This window comes from Aythya marila (assembly GCF_965140915.1).
Source record: "Aythya marila genome assembly, chromosome: 5".
NCBI classification, from domain to species: Eukaryota; Metazoa; Chordata; class Aves; order Anseriformes; family Anatidae; genus Aythya; species Aythya marila.
In genome coordinates this window covers 26,902,985-26,921,895 of record NC_139046.1, presented here as the reverse complement: position 1 = coordinate 26,921,895, position 18,911 = coordinate 26,902,985, and the positions used below count along the sequence as shown (strand labels likewise).

Here is an 18,911-nt window from a genome sequence, read left to right as displayed (position 1 = left end):
CCCACCTGCTATTAACTGCCTCAAATGCAAGGGCTGAGTCACAGCTGTCTGCACGGCAACCGTAAAAGTCAAAGATTTAGGCTTATTTCTTACTATAGCCACCTTGAGACATTCCATAGATTCCCTACAGCGCTAGCATCATTCACGTGCCCACCTTTGTCTCAGTTGTCAACTCTCTCCATTCTCAGAAGAAATTATTCCCCTTGGTCACAAGCTCTGATTATCTCTACTCGCTGTAGAAGGCCCATGTTCTGTCTGTTTCAGCCAGAAAATTTCCCTGCTACCTCTCTCTGTCCCACTGGTCACCCAACTGCTCCTTCCTGAGCTCGCCTTCTGCTGTCTCCAAAGTTCACGACTCTGCTCTGTGATCCCCAAACCCACAGTCGGTTAGCAACAGCACGCATTGACTCATGTCAGTGATGTAAGCTCTCTGTCGATATGAGCCTGATGTGCAGCAATCGCTGCCTGTCCGACCTGTTACTTACGGTCTGCTATTCCCTTCGACTCATTTCATTTTTTGATACAGTTCCTTGCCTCATTCAGTTGGCTGAGTAAAGCTGTTTGCTCTGCCAGCTCACAGGAATAGTATTGTTGAGACCTAAAAGGAAAATCAGAACTTGAATTTGTCGTTCTGAGTTTCTTTGGACCCTCTGTTGTGCAGACACGTAGATGAGAGAGACAAGCTGCAGCCACCTGCATACTCAGGTATCTCATGTGTGCCGCTGAGCCACGTCAGAGCTGCCCAGGTGACACCAGGTCTCTGGGATGTGCTTGTGGCAGCCCCAGGCCGGGACCTGTCTCCATGGGTATCCCAGACTCTCCTGTCACTACAACCCCAGGGTGAGAGCAGCTTTCCCTGCCCCACTCTGTGCTGGGGGGGCAGGTGTCCCTCAAGCACCTACATGTGGAAGGGATCTGGGCTCTAACTGAACAGATAATGTGGCACTGAGATCCAGTGCTGTGCAGCTGAAGCAGTTTATCTTCTAAAAACAGGGCATCAGCAGCTGAAGCTCCTGCATAAACGGCTGGGCAGAGACACCCTGTGAGCCTTGGCTTGTGGACCACCTGCCCCGTGGTGCAGGCTGCTCAGTACAATTCAATCTGCTCCAAAAGGAGAGGTGCTGTGAAGAAAATACCCGCAGCTGACCATGGCATCAGGGGAAAAATCCTTCAAAAAACGTTCTGTAGTACGTGTTTTCCCTGTACACTTGTCTCTCATGTGCTCACTTATTTTCTTTTTTCATTCATTATCTTCTTTTCATTTCCTCTGAAGTAATTTCTACTCCACAGAAACTCTCCCCTCCTTGTCCAGAAAAAACTCAGCAGCAAGAGCAGTCCATGAGCTTCTCCACCAGCACTAGTCACCGCGCCTGCACTGAAGCAAGTCCACTTGCACAAGCACCCGAACTCTGAGCACAGGCAATTGCTCCTTTGATCTGTCCTCCCTAGCAGCTCCAGTCTTCCCCATGCTCCTGTCTTGTAACACGAGAGGGGACATGGCCCATCCCATCTCAGCCGACAGCTCTGTCTGGCTGCACACCGAAACCAGGTGAAGAAAGAATGTTTCTCAGGCAAGCCCAAACCTGCTTTCGTGGCAATCAAGATACGGGAGTGGCCGCAGACAGCAAGAAAAGGAGTGGGGCCTCACACAGCTCTAACCCTACCTGGTCCCACACCCCGCCTGGACTTGTTACCCCGAGCCTGCATTTGGACCCTCATTAAAGAAAGATCTCTTCTCCATAGGCAATTTGGAGATATGAAGCGTATAGGACATGTGCTGCTGCCCACAAATAGGCTGAAGCCAGCCACAAAGCTCACTCAAGTCTTCCTGGGGAAAGAAAAACGAATGCCTCCTTCATGGAAGTTAATTCATTTTTCCTAGGAGCCTTGTGCTCATATTGAATTTGCAATGAGATTCATGAGAGAGGCCCCAAGGTGTGGCTACATCATGCTGAAACATAATATCGTACTGAAATAAATTGGCTTTTATATCAATAAAAGCAAATCAGAGAGGAAAGGACGAGAGTACTCTCTCGAGTTCACCTGCCTGCCATTGTGTTCACCGAGATTTGTTCCAGGCGGCGTTCTAGGAACCACCACAGCCCTTCCCTGCCAATTACACCCGAGGAACCAAAGGTCGGGCCGCCACCTCTTCAGCACGCGGGTAACCGCCCGGGGTAACCGCCCGGGGCTCGCTTCCTCGTCCTCAGCGCTGGGGGGAAAGGAGGGTAAGCGCCATCTCCCCCCGCCACTCCCTGCGCTGCCCAGCCTGCTCAGCCCGTGCAAGGGGCAGGGCACACGCACGCTTTGGGCTTTCCTCCCTCTGGCGCGTCGCGTGCTAACCCGGACCTCACTAAAAAGGGCAGGAATCGCCCCAAACTCGACGTGGCTTTCAGTACAACCAGCGCTGGCCTCCCCGGCCGCACGGGGGCCGCCTCCCAGCTCCCGGGGGTGCCGGCGGGGCAGGGCGGGCCCTCAGCGCAGCGCCAACGCCACTGCCTCAGACCGGGCCTCAACGGGCACGGACCCGGGCCCTGGGCCTCAACCGGAACCCGGCACGCCCGGAACGACCCCGGGCCAGGCTCGGGCCCTGAACAGCAAGCGGCGGGCGGGTGTTCGGCCTGACGGACACCTGGACTGACTGACAGACACCCGGCCTGACTGACTGACTGACGGACGGACGGACGGACGGACGCCCTTCCAGCCCCGCCCGGCCTCGCGGCCGTTGTGGCACCTCACGCGCCGCCGCCGCCCAACGCCCAGCCCCGCCCCGCCCTGCCTCCCGCCCATTGGCTGCCGCCCCGCTCCTCCCTCCTCCCATTGGACAGAGCCCTCTTCCCGTTCCCGCCCCCTCCCTCCACTACCGTGCCGCGATTGGCTAGCTCGTCCCCTTCCCTCCGTTCCCGGTTCCGTCTCCGCCAGCTGATTGGGCAGCACTCACCCTCCGGCCCCGCCCCCTCCCCGAGGCGGGACGCTCCCTTTCCCCCTCCTCCCCCTCCCATCTGATCCCCGCGCGGCTCCTCATTGGCCCGCTCCGCGCCGGCCCCGCCCCCTCGCGGCGAGCCCCGCGCGCTTTCCCCCGCCTCCCCCTCCAGGCCCCGCCCCTCACGTGACGCCCCCGCCGCTGATTGGCCGAGCCGGCGGCCGCTCGCGCTTCCGGTGCGGCGCGGCGCGGCGGGGCCGGCCAGGGGCGGGCGGGGCGGCGGCGGCTGCGGGAGCTCCGCGCGCGGCGGCGGCGGCGGCATCAGGAGGAGGAGGAGCAGGAGCAGCAGGAGCCGGAGCCGGAGCCGGAGGCATGGAGCGGCCCGGGCGGGCGGCGCTGGGCGCTCAGCCCCGCGCTAACGGCTGCGGCGCGGCGCACGGGGCGCTCCGCAACGGCTTCGTGCGGGGCCTGCCCGGCACGCAGGTGGGTGCGGCACCGGGGGCAGCACGGGGGGGGGGGGGTGGTGCTGGGCGCAGCGCTGGCTCTGTGCTGTCGCTGCAGGGTGGGCAGGGAGGGTGAGCGCTGCCCGGGGTGCGGGTGGCCTCGCCGTGTGCGCTGCCGGGGTCTGAGCCGCTGTTTGATTCCCTTGGTAAGAGGAGAGGGGAGCCTGCTGCCCGGCAGAAGCGTACAAGAGCTGGGTTTGCCTGGAGAGCAGTGAGATGCAGCAGGGGCTGGGGGAGGAACGAGGTGGAGTTGAGGTTTCATCATGTAGGCACCATTCTCTCAATAGAGCCCAACAACAGCTCTTTCTTCTCCTTGCCTGGGAAGCCCTGTGCTCCCATTGCTTGGGTTCTGCGAGCTGCTCGTCTCTGTAGGGATTGACATGCGGCGAGCACAGCACCCGCTGTGGGCACCGCTGTTGGAGCAGGTCACAAGGCCACCGAGCAGTTAAAAACTGGGATATGGGAGAAAAGTGAGTGACTTGTTTCTGGGTCTGTGCACAGTTAAGGAAGTGCATGGGTGGGAAAAGGAGCAAGCTGTGAGTGGGTTCAGGACTGTCATAGTGCCACACAGCACCCAGCGTGAGGTGAGGGCCTGGCACCCCGAAGGGCATTGTCCCGGCAGGAAGAAGTGAGCTCAGCCAGGAGAGGGAAAGTCAAGCAGAAGAGCAATGAAGTTAGCTCTCCACATTGTGCCTCATTCTGCTCTTTTTGTCATTCTGGTCTGCTGGAGAAGTGCTGTTTGGGACCTATCGAGGCACTTGTGGGAATAATTGAGTGAAGGCAAAATTGCTGTTTCTTCCTGCAGTACAATATTAGACTGGAATGTGTTTCTCCAATGCAGTGTTTTGCTCTGAAGCAACAGATACTTATTCAACAAAGTCTTAAAAAACATTAAATTCATCCTTAGAACAGGGAGAGTGGGGCATATTGAACAGGACAAGTTGCCCTTATTCTCCAAGATAACTTAAAGCAATCTGCCCGTTACTGTGAACAGGATTTCAATAATGTGTCTTTTCAGACTTCCCAATTGAACTTCTCCAGTAGAATGGTGTTATTATACTTGTAGAACTTGGAGAAGAAATAATCTTAAACCAAACAAGTAGTTGGAACATAGGATTTAGTTCTGAAGTTCTTATTTTCTGTTGTGCACACTGTCTCCAGGTCAGTCACATAGGAGCTGGAGTGATACAAACAACTTGTAAATTCCTTGATGATTCTGGAAGGCCTTGGAGTGCTCTGCTGGAGCAGTCTCCAGATAGCTGATTGTACACGTCCTTTAGTAAACAGCTCCATACTACTTCCTCAGGAAGGGAAGGAATAGTTTGGTTTAAAGAGGGGAGGAGGACGGAGTTGCTTTCCTTTAAAGCTGTTACAAGTCCTGAATTTTCACAGCCATTCAAGACATCAGCATGGATTTTTTTTCCTAAAAAATTTTGGTGTGTACATACTGAAAACAGCTTTCTCTGTCCTGTGATCTGTGTGTGTGCTTCTTAAGAGCACAGGCTGATTACTTACAGGCTCATCTCCTGAGATGATTCGGGGGCAGTGGAATGCTGGCTTCGTCCTGGTTTTGTGGAGGCTTTTGGCTGGTGTCAGGCTGAGCGTGACCTCTCTGGGAGAATGTGCTTCTGAAGCTGCCTGCAACAAATACGGGAAGTTTTTCTCATTACAGGGAGTTAATGACAGCAGCAATGTGAATAAACCTTACTTAAGATGGTTATGATAAGATAACGATTTTGATTAACTGCCTTGTCCACTAATGTAAAAAAGGATTGGAGTACAGAATTGTTTTTTTTCCAAGTCTCTGTGCAAGTATAAATTGCAAGTTCTTATGACAGGGAAAAAAAAAAAAGCCTTGTATCTTAACTAAATCTCAACCTTATTCACAAGGAAGTGAAACCGCATTGAGTACTGCGTCTGGTTTTAAGCTCCCTAGAAAGGCAATGACATTATCTGCGTGAATCTCTGAATTCACTGGGGGACCGGCAAGAAGCTGGGGAGGCTGGAGCACATGAGGAGAGGCTGAGAGAGCCGGGTTTGCTTGGCCTCAGGAGGAGAAGATTCAACTGTTTGGTCAAGGGTACGGAGAAGATGGTGCTAGACTTCCTTGGAATTGTGTGGCAATGGGATGAGAACCAACAGGTGTCTTCTGGAAGAATGGGAAACTTCTACTAGATAGGAAAACAAATAATTTTTCCATGAAAGCAGGAAAATACTGGAAGTTCTGCAGAGAGGTGGTAGACTGTCCATCCTTGGAGGTGTTCAAGTCTAGGTTGGACGTGGCCCTCAATAACCTGCTTGGAGCTGGGGGCTGGACAAGGGGGGCCCCTGGAGGTCCTTCCCAACCTGGGTTATTCCATGATAGCACGGATAAATGAGTGGATTGCAGGAGAGTGTGCCAAAGTTTAGACATCGTATTTAATCCTTGAACCCCTGTAAAAATGTGTGCCTTAGGGATTTTAGCCTAAGGCCAAAGGCTGAGGCTTGCGTCAGGCCTGAAGAAAGAAATTACTACTTTCTGCCTCCTGCTTGGCTATTTGATTGACTGCGAGTATTGCGTCAGTAACAGAAAACTGAATTGAGTAGAAAATTGGCTGACCTAGAAAAAACTGTGACCTCCTTCAGATGGTTTTAATTGATAAAACCGTGTTCCTGAAAAAGCTTGCCTGTGCATGAGGATACTTCTCTAATACCAAATTTAATTACAAAAGGCCGAGCCTTTGTGAAAGGACTAGCTGCACAATATTTATCTGGCTAAATGAAAATTACAAGCCATCATATTAAATTAGTAGATGTAGTGTCATTGTCAAATGTGTTTGAAAATTTGTCTATTTGTCCTGATATAAGAACCAATGCTTGTGGTAACTGCTGATGTGGTTGGTTTCTGTTACATTTGTGTGTGTTACTGGGAAGCCAGTTTGGATAAAATGTTAAAATCTTTCCATTATGTTGGGACTGCCATTTCAAATTAAGCTAGTGATAAGCCTTAAATGGTATAATAAATATGTAAATTCGCTTTTTGTTAGTATACCTACTTGAGTGATGTCATCATGTAATACGTTGTATTTTCCTGTCCTAATTGTACAGCAAAAGCTATTTATTTTCTTAAATGTCACGCTTTAAAATTGTTGACCAAAAGACCAAAGCTTTGTCTTAATTATCTACTGACATTTCTCTAGTAGGAGTGTAAAACACTGATAGCCTTGTTGAAGCTGGGCACGTAACTACTGACCTTCATTAAGGCATCACTCCTAGAAAAAAAAAATTATGGTTAGCTGAAAAGTGCAGCCTTGAAGACTGCTTATAGTTGAAGAAACAGGAGCTTAAAACATGGCACTTGCAGAACTTCTCATTTTTGGAGGGAAAAAAAAAACAAACAAAAAAACACACCATCGACAAAAAAGTAAGAGTAAGTCTTAAAGAACTTTAAGAACACTTTCAGAGGTACCTGAGAGCCTATGGCTTGGTTTGTTAGTGAACCACTGGACTTCTGTCTTTGAAAAACTTCATTGTAAGTTGCACACTTCAAACAAAAAAACATTCAGTCATTATCAACATGCTGTACACCTCAAATCAATTGAACACACCAGCTGAGGTAACATATCAGTACGAAGGTAATTGTATCATTAACTTGTTAAAAGAAAAAAATACATTTAAACTGAACATTTATTGTTCCCATCTGTGTGGATGTGGCAAGTACATCTTAGTTATCAAAAGAGTGAGGAATTCGTTGGGAATCAATACTTGCAAGCCAAAATACTTGTGAATACCTACCAACAAGAACAAATATTTAATTAGGAGTACACCAGAATGGTGAAGTCTGTTCTGTAAAACAAGTTTCCCTCCTGGGACTTTATTTGAAGGGTTAAAATGTGTTGCAGAGCAGTGCCTGCTAATTTTGGTAGCGAATACATTTTAGTGTTTTTACCTGTGCAGCAGTTTGAGATCTGAAGTCGAAGAACAAAGCAGCACAAGAAAAGGGACTGGAGGTGACAGGAAAAAGTTATCATGGAATACAGTGATAGCTTAGATGTAGCTGCCTGTGGGGAGTGATTACTTAATGCTGTACTTTCCTTAGCGTTTGATTCTCTTAATTCTTTATAATAAACGTGACTGCTTTTGACAGCAGAGATGCATCCTGGAGGAGAGGTGCATTCGTTGTTTTTCCACGTGTTCCCTGTAGTTGGCAGGAATCTTTGACAAAAAAGCAATCAACACTTGGAAGCAGTATTCCAGATCATGCATCTAAAAACAGAAGCTGTAAGCCTGCTAGTAAAAATCCTGCAGTGTGTGGTGTGTGTTAATGAGAAGCTACTAAATTTTAGTAAGGATTTTGCGAAGTTGCATTCCAGTATAAATACACCTTCTAAGGTATTTACATCCAGTCTGCCAGGTTCATCAGACTGTTTTTCCTTGCAGCAGGAAATAGAAGTCTTCTTAACACGGCATGTTGTGGTTTTCCCAGGTTAGCAGCATAACCGTCACTCTTCCTGCATGCTGCACTGGTGACATCTGCTCTCCCTGAAGTATGCGCCTGCTCTACGAGATATTTAGCTTGGCAGATGCTTTTAATAGGCAATTTCGTGTAAAAGATTCCTTGAGTAAATCCTGTTCCTGTGGTCTGCCGTAGTGTCCACGTACAGTCCCGTGTTTACACAAGGCTTTTGTCTCCTCACGGAGCTGCTGCAATGCTCCTGGAGGTTCAGCACGGTGAGCTGCCCTCGGTCTGAGTGCTTGGCTTCTGGGCGCTCCCGTGCATCTGCCCCCTGGTCCTGTGCGGGCTCTGTTCAGAGTTAGCTCCCAGCCGAGCTGGCTGCTGACGCAGGTATAACAAATACACTGAAACCCCTTTTTCATGTTGGCTTTCAGAAAGGCGCTTTTAATGAGCACGAAGTCAGGCTCAGAATAACGCCAGCTTTGTGGCTGCTGGCAGTGGGAGTATAATGCTGAAGTCTGTATCTGCTGGATTCCTTATACCCACTTTGTAAATCCATGACAGGGTGAGGTATGGTGCTCCTTCTGGTGCTCCTAACCAAATCTGGACGAAGGAAACGAGTGCAAGGCACAAGTAAAAACAAATTTTCTGTTAATTTCTTTTTCATTGTTTGCATTTTTCTCATAACCCTGGTAACTGTTAGAGTTGTCTACACATCTAGTAAGATAGCGGAGGTTGTAATTGGTGAAGCTTGTGATTAGCTACACATCTAGCTGTGAATTTATGCTGGGTGGGGTGGCTAAATGAGAACTCTTGTGTAGGTGACACCGTTCTGTCCCTGATGTCAGATGGCCTGTAATCATGCTAAGGTAACTGCAAGAGATAGTGCTGTAGGATTATTGCACGTGATATTTTCATACTTGTCATAAAAGAATTTGAATAACTTGAGATAGGCAGAAAATCCTTTTTTGTCTGTGTGGAGCTGGAATCTGATTCCCAGCTTGATCCCCAGGCTGAAGGCACTGCAAGATCTGATGCTGTCTGGAGGCTGTTTAATGCACAGCTTTGTGCAGTAGTTGGGCAAGACGATGTGTTTAGGTGTACATGTGCCACGCGTGCACAGCCATGCTCCCACCCTTTGTACCAGAGATACTGTCCCACTGCTTGTAGGGATTCTCTCTGTAGGGTGAACCAGATCTGAAGTGAGTTTTGCATTGCCTTGTGAGTTGGAACTGTTTGTCAGCAGACTGGGGAGATGATGATTATTAAGTGCACTGAAGTGTTCTGCTTAGACCACAAATGCAATCCTTTCTGGCAGTAGCTACATGATGCTGCTCCTCAGTAATTGTTGGCAATAATATTGTTTCCTGGCATTTGTTTCCCCACAAAGCTTGGAGCAGCACAGGCATTACCTGCAGCTGATTTAGGATGCCTTTGCTCTGCTACCTTCCTTGACCATCTGGCCAGCGCTCTGACTTTTCTCTTGCAGTTGAGTTTCTGAATGGGATGGTGCTCTTTGGTGTACATATGTTCTGGGCAGTGTTACCCTAGGAAATACCGATTTATGTGAGCATACACCTGCTTTTCTGAACCACACGCTTAGACGATCTCTGACTTAGTCATCTCCACTTAAATGCGCAGTATGTTCTTGCTCAAAGGTCATGGTTTGCTTTGCTATGATAAGGTTTGTTTGCTGAAGCCATAAAAGTCTTAATCTGGCAACTTTTTTTTTTTTTTCTGAAACTAAGTTATACCATCTTTTCTCTTGGTCTCTGAAACTGAACATCTTCACCTTTGCAGCAGACTTGAAGCTCATAGCATGTAAGCTTTTGAAGGCTAACACAGACTTCTAAAGCGTTCTTGAACAGATAGGCTTGTACCTGAAACGTGGCTATGAACATCTCTTCTACAGGCAGTTCCAGTGTACGTATGGTACCTGTATGCTTCATGAAGAGTCCACATAATTGCATTCAGAATGTTTCTTTAACATTTAATTTAGATATGATAGCACAGATGTTTCCCAGTTTATCTTGTAGCTGACACAAGAGTACAAGGATGTACAAGCGCACTGGTGGGAAAAAAAAAAAAAGCACCAAGAGGTGAAATAGATTTGAGTATGCGTTGAATCAACAGAGATATTCCCAAAAGAGTCTTTCTCGGTTAAATGTTGCTTTTGACAGCATAGAACAACTTGTGTAGTTTTAGCATTTTCCACAAGCAGAGGTGCCTCTAAAGAACTGGAAAAAGTTATACTTTTCTCTGATTAAAACTGTATTTTGTTATTTTCTCTAGTAGCTATTTTTTGGTATCAGTTAACCTCAGATGCATACCCTTAGGTTATAACCTTTCATCTCTTACATGTAAGTGGAAGTTCACCTGGAAAACACATTAGAAGCCTTGATGTGATCTCTATTAGATGCTAAGTAATTAGAGAAGTAGTCACTACCATTTGGTTGTCTGTGTATCCAGAACTCAGCTCCTCATAGACAGCCACAGGTAGTAGATATGTCATATGTCTCCTCCGAGCAGCTGCTGTTCGCAGCCTAGTCTGGCAGTGTGAGGAATCCAAATTTGTCTGCAATTCATCAAGCTGTGAGACTGTAGTAACTCGGAGCTGTGCTGCGTGATCTTTCTCAGGTCAGGATGCAGTAAAAATTCTCCGGCTTCGTGAATTGGGGCCGTAGCGATACAGTTGAGGGATCTTGAGAGTAACAGTGAAGAGAAAGTTTTCATCAGTTTTCCTCTGCAGTGTTGTGTCACCAAGGCTGTTGGTTGTTGTGTTGCTTCTGCCCTTCCTGTTCCTCTAACAGCTGTTGATTCTTGTTTGCTGAGAGCTGTTGAATGAGCTTGTGGCCTGAAGATTGCTTGGGTATAAAAAATAGCCCTCTGCAAGTCATTGTATTTCCAGCCTGGATCAGGTCAGTGCTGGAGGGATGCTATGCTGAAAATCAGATTAGCCTTAGTTGTGCAAGGCAGAGAGAATTGCAGATGGCTCAAGGTAGAAGCGAGTGGGACAGGGGAGATCCTTTGGTTGGCATTGTTCCCGAGGAAGGCATATTATGAAGCTGTGGCCTTGATTAAACACCTTTAAGCTGCCTTCGTCTTAGCTGACATGTGGTAAGCCTGGTGGTTCCCGCACCTGTTTGAAAATTTTGAACTTCAGCCACCACTGTAGGCAATATGGTTTTAAAGACACTTGAGGATTAAACCCTGCCTCAAAGCACTTCATTTATTTTTAGTTATTTAGTTATTTACATCTGGCACAAATGCTGCTGCTAAAAGATGCTTCTGTGGTGTCTGCTGTATTGTTTCCATGCATGCCCAATTCCAAAGCCTGCACAACCCCAGTGACTGAACTGGGAATGAAACTTGATGTTGCCCTGCTGCTATCTCGGTGTGTGCTGGCAAAGGGAAGAGGCAGAAGTGAGTTTTGGGGGAAAGGTGGTGTTCAAGTTCATTGCTCAATTCTTGACTGCATAGCTATAGCGTAATTGTATCTTACGAGAAGGCCCTTGCTTCTGGAAAACTATGCACCAGGCTTGAAATGCAGACTTGCTTCAGCATCTGGGATGAACAGATGATGGTTTTCAAATAATGCAGTGTCTGGTTAGGCTTTTATTTGTGTTCTTTCATTGATTCCTAGCTGTTACAGACTCTGTACAACCCTGGCTTCCTTTCCCATGTGGTAGGAGAATAGCTTAGGTTGCCTGCTAGCCCCCACCCCCTCACTCTTTGCTGTTCTTTTCTCAATATATTTAAGATTATCTTCTTCCTTAGGTGTTGATGTTTCTTTGACTATAATATTTAAAAAATATATTATTACATTTGGCTATGAACTGCAATTTGAGTACAGTCCAGAAAAATTCAAACGGCATCCTAGGCAAATCCTTGTCCCAGCCCTCTTCCCAGCGTGCTGTTAATATAGGCATTTATTGAAGCTGATCTTGGCTTCCAGCTATTCCCATCCACATCTGGCAACACCCTTCATAATGTATTTGGACACCATAAAGTTACAAAATTATATGCCAATAAGTAGTCTTAATCTGCCTAGATTCCTAGGCTTAGGGAAACAGCTGTGACTTTTGCCAGGTAGCACTGGCAAAAATAAATCAATGCGTTCTGCAAGGAGTAAGACTTCCCAGCTTTGCTGGAAGTAGGGGATTTATGTCTTGGACTGTGTTGTTTCACACACAGCTGTTCTATGATGGGATAGCTAGTCTATAACTTTGAAATACACACAGCAACATGCATCTAGGGCAAGGTTTCTTGGTTTTGATCCAGTAACTTTTTAGATCTGGATTTTTAACTTGTTTCTTGGAATGAGTAGTCTAGTTCACACTATGATATTTTTTCCCACCCCATTGTTATGTTGAGAGAGCCTTGTAGTTGCAAAGATTTTCTGTAATAGTCACAAATAAAGTTACAGCAATGATACTTGAGATGCCCATGTACATGTATTATACAACGGGTCAAGTTCTTAGTTTCAGGAGGTAGTATTGAAGTAACAAGATGACTTGTAGTCATACACACTTGTAGTGTGTACTTTGCACAGAAAGCCCTTCTTTGTTCTGGGTGCTGACACATATGCAATGTGGAGCCTGTACACAATGACATTTTGTCTGAGACATGTCCACCACATGGATAAGTGCAGCATTTACGTCAGCATCTTTAGGCTAAGGCTATGGAGACACAGTTGATACTTGTTTTCTTGCAGCAATTCAGGGTTCTAAAGTTGAGTCTCCTTTGATATTGTCCAGTTAGTTTTTCAGTTTTCATAGCCCCGAGAATATAGTGTTTAGCTTAATAAAACTATTCATTACTATTTCTGTTTTTGTTTGTTTGTTTTGTTTTGTTTTGTTTTGTTTTTGTTAGTATTTTCTCTGCAGTAGGTCTGGGAAGCCTCACTGCTCTGTGACTTCAGTTATATCAAAACTTGGTGGATGAGGAGGCTGTGTCACAGCAACCTTGTGTACGGGGGCTGATAGTGTTTGTTAATAACAACTGGACCTAGCAAGAAGAGCTTTGAGACGGGCAGGGGGAATGCACAACTTGGAAGCGATCAGTGACTGCTCAGAAATGCCCCTCTGATGTGTCATTAATGAGTATCTCACAGGTACCTCTCTTTACATTTTCACTTCAGATAAATCATGTTGTGCACAACGGAGGATTATACAAACGGCCTTTCAATGAAGCTTTTGAAGAAACACCGATGTTGGTTGCTGTGCTGACCTACGTAGGCTATGGTGTTCTCACTCTCTTTGGATATCTGCGAGACTTCATGCGGCAATGGAAGATCGAGAAATGTCAGAACGCGATAGAAAGAGAAGAACAAAAGGTAACCACCGGGAGACACCAATGTTTAGTGGGAAATTGTGTGGCTGAGGCTATAGTTTGAGAATTTCTTTGTAGAGCAGTATTGCTCGGTTTTCTGCTGTTTTCCTTGTCTTCTAAATACCCCATATGTTATGGTACTACCGGTGTGTGATTATACAAAACAATTTTTCTTTTAGCTGGGTTATTTTTTGGTGGACCAGTTATGTTGTCTGCTTCACTGCAAAGCTGTATCAACAGTTATATCAACAAACTGAGAGCAGCATAAACAAGGGTTTGAGGGAGAGAGAGACCTGATCTGCCAGCACCAGCAGCTACAGAAGTGCTACTGGAAGGATCTGGCTTGAGCTTCACAGCAGTGGGAGGCTTTCTAATGCTGCTCTGGTGGCCGTCTGTTTTGATTTGGAAGCATGCTATTAATTCTCTTTAGCTTGAGTAGTTGCAAAGAAAATCTTGTGTGTAAGAACCTGAGCACAAGCTGGATGCTTTTAAATTCACATGAGGTCCAAGACACTGCAAGCAGGTTAGCTAATAAGTAATTAGAGGTACTGACTCCTGGTTCTATGATAGCATTAAAAAAAAAAAAGCTATTAATGGGAGCTTCTGTTACCAGGTAAAAGGTCTTGCCAGCTCCAGCAGTTAGTCTGAGATACATAATTTTATGTTGTCTAAAATCATTTTTAGAGGCCTCTAGTCCCCACTGAGGTTGCAGTCTAAAAGCTGCCATTTAAACTTGCATTTCACAAGGCAATTCCTGCTAATGCTGTGTGAGCCCTCTTAGCATAGTGTGAATACCAGTGAGCTTTGCTCCTGAAGTGGAGTGGATAGGCTTACTCTTGCTTATTGTGGTTCTGGTTTTCTCAGCCACTTTGGGGAACTGATCTGGCTTACAAACTTTAAGGCAGTCTGACTTTCACTTGCTGGTTTCTGGTTCTCTGGGTGGCCACACGAGCAGTTGGCTGTCAGAAAATAAGTGTGGGGGGAGGGAGGTCAGGAATGCAAACAGATAACTATGGATAGGAGGGTGGAGGAAAAAAGACAAGCCTCCTTTTGGAGGCAGCACAGGGGTCAAGTTGACATTATATTATGGTAGATCAGCTAAGATACAGTGAAGCAACCGATGCCTAAAATTGTTCCACAGCAGCTTCTTTGTGTAACTACCATGAGGTGGAATTCAGCTGACTCATAGCAAGGCTCTTAATTCCAAAACAGAAACATCCTTATAGGAATGTAATGAAGAATAGATACTACATACTCATTAAAAGTACAGGAAGTTAAACTTACACTATTTCCAAAATTAACTTATGGAATCAGGAAGTAAAATCTTGATCTGTTATAGCAGTTACAGTATCTGAGTAAGGATTGCTAGCTAAAGCTCTGTAACTTGATGTGTTCTTTAAATTTGTTTCAGCTACTTTGTTTTATATCACCTGAGACACTGTGTTTTTCTGTGTGTAAACTAGAAATAGAAACAGAAAGGAGTAAACAGCTGCAGAAATATACCAAGGCTGGATATCAGAATAAAAGTTGAAATGTTGGCTCATACTCATGGTACCTGAGGGCTTGAAAGGAGTAGCTGGGAGTGTTGGTGTAAATTAGATCAGTTAGTCTATATGATAGTTATTGTATTTTGGTTAAATGCTTGTTGTCTTACAAATGTGCAAGGTGCAAGACTGCTTACAGTAACCCTTTTCTGTGGGAGCAGTCATGAGGAGGAGATCTTGGGCAGCAGTTGCAATTTGGGGATATATTACTGATGTGAGGCTCTCCATAAAGACTGTCACAGGTGATAAAGGCACAGTTTGTTAGCAACTGATTATCCTAGTTCTAAAAAAAAAATAAGTCTTTTTTCCTTTATAAAGAAATTTTAGTATTGCATCCTCTCCTGAAAGGCTTTTGTTTAACAAGCATACCTCCTGGACAGATGAATTGAAACCCTTTGTCTGTGGATCATGGCTTGCAGGAACGAGCTGCGTGTGTCTGTTTTTGTTTTGTCTGTAGGATCTCCATGGATGGATCTAGTGAGAGGCGCTTTTTATCTGAAGGATCTCTTTGCTGTGTGGCGTGTCATGAGTAGCACAGTGAATACTGCAGCAGAGTGAAAAATAGGAAATGCTGCATAGAAGAGTTTAGGTGTGGAAGAAATCCCATGTAGTGTACTTCCCTAACTCATGCTTCTAGTGCTTAGGTAGGAACAGCTGTTTCCAATATTGGACAAACAGCAAATTGATCATGTGAGATCCAGAACCTGCAGCACTTAACCTCAGGCTTTGGTGCTTTGAGCTTTGTTTGCCTGCAAACAAGTTGCTGCAGTGTATCTAGTGTGGGAGCCAAGTTTTATTTTGGTATAGGAGGGTGCTCAATGACTTGTTTTGAAACAGTTTCTTGTGATTTTCAAATATTTGAATCTCTCAAGCTGCTGGCTTGCCAGCCCAATTATCTTTTAGTAAGGAAATAGATACTAATATGCATAAAATGATTTTAAAAACCACTTTTTTTTAAATACATGTAATTTAAAGGAGCCCTGCAGTTGCTCTGAAGTACTCTTGGGAAGATTTGTAACCTCTGTGTGAAAAGCAACATTTTTTGTACATAAATTTTAAAGAGCTAGCTAATTGTTTTTCTGAAGTATCAGGCAAAAGAGTTAGCTCTAGCTTTCTGAAATAATTCTTAAATTACTTTGCAGGTGAAGAATTCAAAGCAAAGCCATTGAGAGTAACTGTGAATGAACAGTGTGTGAAGATGTTTTGTGTGAGTAGAACTAAATTACGTAGTGTGAGGGTGGATTTCATACAGGGCTGAAAGAACTGGTCCCGAAAGTCATGGAATTGAAGCTTGTCAGCCTTCTGTGGTGTATTGCTGGAAGTGATTGCAGTTGACAGCATAGAGTAAGCCTAGGTAAAAAATGTGGTATTGAAAATAATATTTTTTAAAAAGCCTTAAGTTTTTATATATTTTGGAAGGTACTTTGTTTCAGTAGAGCAAATCCTTCCTTAAACGGTCACTTGACAGCATGTTTACCAGAACTGAAAAATGAAAGCGGATGGGACTAATTTTAAGAATAGGCTTTCTAACAGGTTTGTTTTGGGACTGTCTCTGACAGTGGGTAAATTCCTTGTTACTTATTAGAGAGCAGCGCATTGCAATGAGTGGTTCTAGAAAAAATAATCTCTCACCAATGCTACACAAAAATGTAGAAAGGAACAGGCTTTGCTAGTACGGATTTCCAGGAATTAGTCTTTGATGGGTTTTGGCTTCATTTAAAACATATCCAGCTGGGCTTTTCCTGGAACCCCCTGTTACGTGGCACATCCTGTCAGAAACATTATCAGTCTCTTTTAGGCATGGGTGAGTGGAAAGATTAACAGTTCTCAATTACCCTGGAGTCTGTTTATGCATATCCAGTTTAACCTAATGCTTAGTCATAACCTTCTCACCTGCTGTGCTCGTAGTGTTTTACAGGTAGGATGAAAGCCACTTTTACATTTATCCCAGTCTGGTTTCCTTACCGATTACATTGTATATGTTGTATATGGGAGCAAATATCTAAATGAGGATGATTTGGGGGTCTTCAGTGGGATTCCTGTAAACAAGTATCTTAGGGGCAGTAAGCTGGAGTCCTTTGCTCGGTGGTGTCTTAGCACCTGTACAGCTCACGGTAGGCTCACTGAGGATACAAAGGCTACCCAGAGTTGTTGCTCCACGTTTTCCTGACTCACGTAGCAGGAGATAGAACTAGTATTTCTGCTTCCTTTTAGAAGTCTGAAGTTTGTTGGAAGTGTCGACTTGACTTCCACTCAGAGCTCTTTTTGTATTATCAGGGAATGCATTATGTGAACTGCAGATAAGCCTCGCTGGTGCTCATAGCGCCATTTGTTAGCTTAGGTGCAATGCTGAGAGAACCTGGTTATAAAAGCAACATAATCACTGCATTTGCATGTTGCCATGCCCCAAGCTAATGGTACAAAGCCCTCATTATGACCTTCATTTGTAGTATTAATTTACAATATGATGAAATCTTGGGTGTACAAATCACCTGTGCTAAGGTGCTGCATCCGCAAGAGAGAACTTTGTTCTTCCCTTGTTTCTCTCTTTTTTCTTTTTTTTTTTTTTTTGAAATTGCTGTATCTTTCAGGCTTCTGGGAGATCACTAGGACTTAGGTTTCTGCATCTGGCATTGCTTTAAGTGGCATGTGTTCTAGGCTTCAACTGACAGGAACAGAACTGTTGAGGATTTCTTAGCTCCAGGTTCCTATCACTTCAGATGGAAGAAAATGTTCCTTTTGCTCCCTGATCTGGAAACAGTATATCCTTTGCAGTTGTTTGAGTGGATGGCTACTTGGAAGATTACTCAAAGAATCGGCTCACTCCTAGAATGTTTTTCCTCCAACTAAAGCAGTTCCACCTAAGGTTGATACCTTTTTTGGCTACAAAGACTGATGAATTGGAAGTAGGATGAGAACTCAATGGAACAAATAACAATAAGCTCCAAAGATCATGTAAATGGAGCAGTGATTGCTTCCAGCAGAGCAGCTAGGACACTGTTGCAATAAAGCACTGTAGTTACAAATGCCAAACATTTGAAACAGTATGGATTGATAGATCCCATAGAGCCTTCCCAAATTGTTTTTTTCTTAGTTGAAAAATTTGAAAATATTTGATTTCCATGCAGAACTCAGCTGGCCTTTGTGCTATTCTCCTTGCTGCTCTCTCTCTGGAATGCCCCACCAAAACAAACAGCAGGCAAACCGTCTGACCCTGTGTGCCAGCTCCGAAAGAGGATTCTCAGAGTCCAAACTTGTTTCTGAAAAGTAGCTGTAGAAGAAGCATACGGACAGTTCATTACTGTTTGTTAGCTGTAGTTGAAAGCCTACAGTGATTTGCAAAGATGCAGTGTCCCTGTTGCCTCCCTTTTTTGTGTTCTCAGCTGCGTGGGGCTAGGATTATTGAGGGAACAGGTAATTCAGTTTTGCTTTATGCCAAAATGGCACTTCCCGTTTATCCTATTCCAAGGAACCCTCTTAAAAGAGCTAACAGGGAGTGGTTTATTGCTGGGGGTGAAGGGGAGGATATACAAAGGGGCAGACATTAAGCTGATGCCTCAAGTAAAGCACATTGCTATAATTAGTGCTTCCCTGGTACCCCCAAAAAGTAAGGCTAGTATCCTGTATTAGACATGAGTTCCCTTACCCATAACTTACTCCTCAAATTTCTGTTGAGTTTTAAGAGACTTTTTTCCTTAGGATAATCTGGGATTTAGCAAACTCTTACTTCACAGTTAAATCAATTTCAAGTTACGCTGTTGGCTTGTAAGATCCTACTTGCATTATATCTCTTTCAGTGGTGTCAACCTGTTGTGGGTGATCATCTTTATCTCACCAGCTGAGCTTGTTACTCTTCCTGCTTTGTCAGCCTGGCTTTCAAAATAAAGCACACTTTATCTGATCAGAAATCTGAGGTGAGATTGGACTGTATCAGCCCAGGCATACCTGCTGCAGTTAGTACAGTGACTCACCTCCAGCCTCCACTCCTAGCCAGGATCCTGGGCTGAAGTTTCAGTTGATTTCCTGGGTCACACAGTTAGTGTGCTTGAATAACTACTGCAAAGCCGAATTGTCAAGCAAGGGTGGTCTCTGAGAAAAGCTGAAAATGGTTAAAGTGTTTCAGTAGATTATAAGTAGATGTAATAAGTTGAAATCCCTCAAGTATAGATCAGTTT

The 18,911-nt window shown here is 45.2% G+C and overlaps 1 protein-coding gene across 2 annotated transcripts in view; it reads left to right on the top strand.

Annotated features, from left to right (window-relative positions):
• Window positions 1-3,220: 3,220 nt before the first annotated feature.
• SPTLC2 (serine palmitoyltransferase long chain base subunit 2) overlaps window positions 3,221-18,911 on the top strand; it is a 72,447-nt gene continuing 56,756 nt past the window's right edge. The window contains exons 1-2 of one of the 2 annotated variants that reach the window (XM_082762064.1): window positions 3,221-3,406; window positions 13,002-13,196. In XM_082762064.1, the coding sequence (XP_082618190.1) occupies window positions 3,296-3,406; window positions 13,002-13,196 (306 nt within the window). In that variant the 5' untranslated portion in view covers window positions 3,221-3,295. The remainder of the gene's footprint in view (window positions 3,407-13,001; window positions 13,197-18,911) is intronic. The other variant, XM_082762063.1, reaches the window with a different exon arrangement.